This window comes from Mytilus trossulus, unplaced genomic scaffold (assembly GCF_036588685.1).
Source record: "Mytilus trossulus isolate FHL-02 unplaced genomic scaffold, PNRI_Mtr1.1.1.hap1 h1tg000244l__unscaffolded, whole genome shotgun sequence".
NCBI classification, from domain to species: domain Eukaryota; kingdom Metazoa; phylum Mollusca; class Bivalvia; order Mytilida; family Mytilidae; genus Mytilus; species Mytilus trossulus.
In genome coordinates this window covers 24,868-30,633 of record NW_026963317.1, presented here as the reverse complement: position 1 = coordinate 30,633, position 5,766 = coordinate 24,868, and the positions used below count along the sequence as shown (strand labels likewise).

The window sequence follows — 5,766 nt, the reverse complement described above, 5'->3', positions numbered from 1 at the left end:
TGCCACTATTATAGGTAGTTCTCATAACTGTTATCTTATTTTTACACTCATTTCTTATCGTTTTGTCATAATAATAAAATATAAGAAATTTTCCAGTTTTCAGCGATTTTTGTTCAAAAACATATATTTTGACCCAAAAATACCCGAAAATTAGCCCATCGATTTCTGTCGATTTTTTATATGTTCAATAGAATATGTCAATAGATCGAATTATGACAAGAAACCTTTTGTTGCAATTTGTTTGAGGTTGGGTGATTTTTTGGGCTAGTTTGACTGGACTATAATTACATTGGATGTTAGATGTGAAAGAATTAATAATTTAGTCTAAGTTGCTCATTTTTTCTTTATTAGTTGTAAGTGACTTTGAATTAATTTTCAGTAACTGCGAGTACTCTCAAAGCTGTACTCAGTGTCTTTTTGTTGTTGGGATATACCACTATGTGTTTTTGTCATATGTATTTCTAATTGTATTCTTTGATTTAGGCCTTGTAAACAGAAATGTATAGTTTGTTATTGTGTTTTTTTTTGTCACAGGTTATTAAGGGGGTGTTGGGATCCCTTAACATGTTTGTTCCTGTCACATTATCAGGTATGTGCCTCTCCCAAGCCAGGAGCACGTAATGCAGTGCTTGTCGTTAGTAATGTTTTACACATATGTTTTTCGTCATTTTTGTTCATAATTTAGGCCATTAGTTTTCTCGTTTGAATGGTAGTATATTTGTCATTTCGGTCCCTTTCATAGCTGACTATGCGGTATGCAATGTGCTCATTATTGAAGGCCGTACGGTAAACTATAGTTGTTAATTACTGTGTAAATGGTCTCTTCTGGAGTGTTATCTCATTGGCAATCATACCACATCTCCTTTTTAGCTCACCTGACCCTTGGCTAAGTGAGATTTTCCCATCACTTGGCGTCCGGCGTCCGTCGTCGTTAACGTTTACAAAAATCTTCTCCTTTTACCAAACTTAACCACATTCATCATTGGGGTATCTAGTTTAAACAAGAATGTACACGGATGCCCCACTCGCACTATCATTTTCCATGTTCAATGAACCATGAAATTGGATAGAAAAATATAATTAGGCATTAAAATTATAAAGATAATATAATAGGGAACATGTGTACTAAGTTTCAAGTTGATTGGACTTCAACTTCATCAAAAACTACCTTGACCAAAAACTTTAACCTGAAACATGCACTTTCATTTTCTATGTTCAGTGGACCGTGAAATTGGGGTCAAAAGTTTTATTTGGCTTTAAAATTAGAAAGATCATATCACAAAGAACATGTGTACTAAGTTTCAAGTTGATTGGACTTCAACTTCATTAAATACTACCTTGACCAAAAACTTTAACCTGAAGCGGGACAGACGGACGAACGAACAGACAGACGAACGGACGCAAGGACCAGAAAACATGCCCCTCTACTATCGTAGGTGGGGCATAACAATGTGTCCGATGACCTGGTCAACCAACCAAGATGGCCGCCATGGCTAAAAATAGAACATAGGGGTAAAATGGGGTTTTTGGCTTATAACTCAAAAACCAAAGCATTTAGAGCAAATCTGACACGAAGTTAAATTGTTCATCAGGTCAAAATATATCTGCCATGAAATTTTCAGTTGTCAACCAATCAAAACTTGTTGTCTCGAAAATCCTTTAAATAAACTTATTCTAAAAGGTAACCATTCAACACTGTCATTAATTGTATCATTGATATTTAGCAAGAATATCCAGTGATAAAAAAAAACTCTATTATATGATGCTCTCTGTTTATCTAAATGGCTTAGCACAAACGGTACTTTTTCATGGTTCTGATATGTAGAAAATATAGCCCATACCAATACATTAAAAATAAATAAAATGCAGGATATAAACTATAACAAGGAGGAGCTCATTCAATCACTTTGACCCGGTCAATCAACCAAGATGGCTGCCATGGCTAAAAATAGAACATGGGGGTAAAATGCAGTTTTTGGCTTATAACTCAAAAACCAAAGCATTTAGAGCAAATCTGACGCGACGTAAAATTGTTTATCAGGTCAAGATCTATCTGCCCTGAAATTTTCAGGCTAATCCGACAACCCTTTGTTGGATTGCTGCCCCTTAATTGGTAATTTTAAAGAAATTTTACTGTTTTTGGTTATCTTGAATACTATTATAGATAGAGATAACCTGTAAACAGCAATAATATTCAGCAAAGTATCTATAATACTAAAAATACGAGGTCCAATTTATCAGCCGGCATCACGTTAAAACGATGAATCAAAGAATTCAACTTTATTTATAACTAATAAAGTACAATGGTGTAGATTAAAAATTACACCACTCCAGACCTTTTTGTTTTCCAGATTATTAATATTACCAATAATTAACAAGTTCTGGGTCGAATCCGATACCGATACCAATTTAGTATATTCACCTGTTACTTTACCCTTATATGTACGTTCCGCATCTGACAGGCGCACCACCAAATGGTGTATTTGATTTTGCTTTAAACACGGTTCATAATCACAGGGTCGACACAACTAAATTCAATCATTGTCAAATTGTTCCCTATTGTAGTTTTTTAATTAGTAAGACTTTCTAAGATAACAATACGAATACTAAAAATGTGGACTTAACTTGAAATAAGGCGTATAGGTACAGATTTCAATTTGTTAGCGGGCATGACGTAAAACAGCGAATCAAAGAATTGAACTTAATTGGACAATGCTGTTGATTAAAAATACTCAATTCAAGGACCTGAATATTACCAATAATTGAAGAGTTCTAGGTCGACGGGTTCAAACAGAAAGATTTGAAAGCAGAGAAACTGTATTTTATAATCGGCACGACTTTTATCAGATGATAATACCAATACTAAAATAAGGCTTACGCATAGTTATATACTTTAATTCAGTCACGGACCCGCGATATCACGGGTGTGTTCTAGTGATTTATAAATAAGTCAGCATGACTGAAATGGTCAATTGACCCCCTAAGGAGTTATTGTCCTTTATAGTAAATTTTTAACAATTTTCATAAGATTTGTAAATTGTTGCTTACATTTTCCACTGAAACTACTGGGCCAAGTTCATTATAGATAGAGATAATTGTAAGCAGCAAGAATGTTCAGTAATGTAAGATGTAAAATATAAAAAAAAGAAGTTGTGGTATGATTGCCAATGAGACAACTATCCACAAAAGACCAAAAGGGTACAGACATTAACAACTATAGGTCACCGTACGGCCTTCAACAATGAGCATAGACCACGCCGCATAGTCAGCTATAAAAGGCCCCGATAAGACAATGTAAAACAATTCAAACGAGAAAACTAACGGCCTTATTCATGTAAAAATATGAACGAAAAACAAATATGTAACACATAAACAATCGACAACCACTGAATTTACAGGCTCCTGAATAAGGACAGGCACATACATAAATAATGTGGCGGGATCCCAACCCTCCCCCCTAACCTGCACAACAGTACAACATAAGACAGAATTGTAAACATCAGTTGAAAAAGGCTTAACTCATCAGATGAACAAAAATACAAGTGGACAAACACATCACCATCACCAAAACACAATTTTGTCATGAATCCATCTGCTTCTTTTGTTTAATATTCACATATACCAAGGTGAGCGACACAGGTTCTTTAGAGCCTTTAGTTTATATATATATATTAAACACTAAATGGCATTATTATGATTCCATACGTGACTATGTATCAGTACCAACGCAGAAATAAACATTTTTGTTACTTACAACGCGTTTTCTTTGGTCTTATTTTTTACAAAGCTACATCACAAAGATAATAGCTAAATAGCCTGTAACTTAAAATTGTAATTTCAACTTAAAACAATTTTTAATAAAGGAAACAGGATATGAATTTATCGCACTAGTTTGTTTTCTCCACTTGTACATAAATAGTAAACTGATCGATTACAAAAGAAAAGTCGATGTTACACAATATAAGTTTATTATCTTTGAAAATTTTTGTGTTCATAACAAACGGGATCTTTGCATTTTTCTTGATCACTTTTTGCAAAACATCTTCTTTATCTTTTCACGGAAAGAATAATCAAATGCACCATATATAAATGGATTACAAAAATGATTAATCATGTACATTCGACGCAAGGTTAGACAAATATGAAATGCAGTAGGAGGAAGACTTTTCCAAAATGCAGGGTTATTCGTTTCAATCACTATAAATGTCCATGATGGCAAGTATGCAAGAAATGCAACGATGGAAATGGTCATAAACATAAAAGATATTCTAAAAGTCGATTTCTTTGTAGCAGATTTAGTTGTATGTTCTTTAATTTCATTCATTCGAGTAGAGGTTTCCATTGAAATTTCCGTATCACTTGTCGCTGACTGTAGATTTACTTGGATTTTTGGAACATATGTTTGTCCTGTTGCGTCTGATGTAGTAACTATAACGTTATCTCTCCTCACTTTTACAAATTTCATCCTCTTTAGTTGCTTTACTATTGATATTGTTATACAAATGTATAGTACAGTTATTGTAACAACATTGGTAATTGTGACAAAAAATCCAAATCCTTGGAATATTTTCAGTCCTCTCAGCTGGCCTGGGGTACCAGGGAGTTTGTTGCATTGATGTCCACTGATGTTACCAAGAGAATGGTTAATGGTTTCTACAACTCCATAGTAAAACAACACAGGTATGTACAACAGAACTGACGCAATGGTACAAATAAGAACAGAAAAACGTTTCCATAGCATATTCATTTGTGAACCAAATGGTTTGCATATTTTCAAATATCGCTGCACTGCAATGGCATTCAAAAGAAAAAGTGAAGTGCAAGTTGTAACGTAACTCAAATATATAAGCAGTTTGCAGGCTCCATGTCCAGGGAATATGACTGGCTTCATGTTTCTAGTAAGGTTAAACGCTGCTGTTACTATTAAAGCGGTCGTATCGATCCATGCCAGTGGCACTATAAAATATCTTCCATCTGTCTTTTTATCTAAACCGAATTGGTATACAAGAATGACAGCTATGTTTCCAGCTAATCCGATTAATAGGTACATAGCCAAAACTATGGTATTTGGTAAAAGATACTCTGATGTTAGTTCATTCCAATACAATAGAAAAGCTCGTCGTTTGATATCTTCTAAGGCATCATCAAAATTTGTGCTAGTATTCATGTTTCTGTACTTTGTTGTATACGATGAGTTGGATATGCAATGTATAGTTTGCAATAGACTCATCGAACTAACTGTAACGTGTCAATCCTTCCCGGAACCAATAATTAATTTACTACTTCAAACTCAAGTGTTCTTTACATTGTTATAAACTGAAAGTTTGAGATTAACACGGAAATAATAAGACACGAAAAAATTAGATTACCCTTGATAAACAAAATGTACGACGCGATATGAAACTAAATAGTGTAAAAGAGTTCACGCAGGCGCGGGAGTAGAGAAAAGGAGTATATCTTGCATAATCTTAACATTGAGCAGCACAAGTTCCTGTTGTACTTGATACGTGGTCATATGATACAGATTGTAAAAACGGCCAAAGAAATCATACAGGCTTTCGTAATTTTTTTGAGGGAATGTTTAGCATTTGGCACTTTACTGTGTATACCTTCCATGATAGCATTAACCGCCTTTCAAGGAACTGATAAGAAAAGCAAGCCCCGACATATCGTATATATCAGCTGGGGTGTAACAGGCTACATACGGCCCCCCGAAAGAGTTGTTGCAAATATCGTTAACGTGCAGAAACCGTGGCGCTCTCTCAG

The 5,766-nt window shown here is 34.6% G+C and overlaps 1 protein-coding gene across 1 annotated transcript; it reads right to left on the bottom strand.

Moving 5' to 3' along the window:
- Window positions 1–3,951: 3,951 nt before the first annotated feature.
- LOC134701455 (orexin/Hypocretin receptor type 1-like) lies at window positions 3,952–5,436 on the bottom strand. The gene has a single exon (XM_063562610.1). It carries the CDS (start codon window positions 5,228–5,230, stop codon window positions 4,025–4,027), a length of 1,206 nt encoding a protein of 401 aa, XP_063418680.1. The 5' UTR covers window positions 5,231–5,436; the 3' UTR covers window positions 3,952–4,024.
- Between the last annotated feature and the right edge of the window lie 330 nt (window positions 5,437–5,766).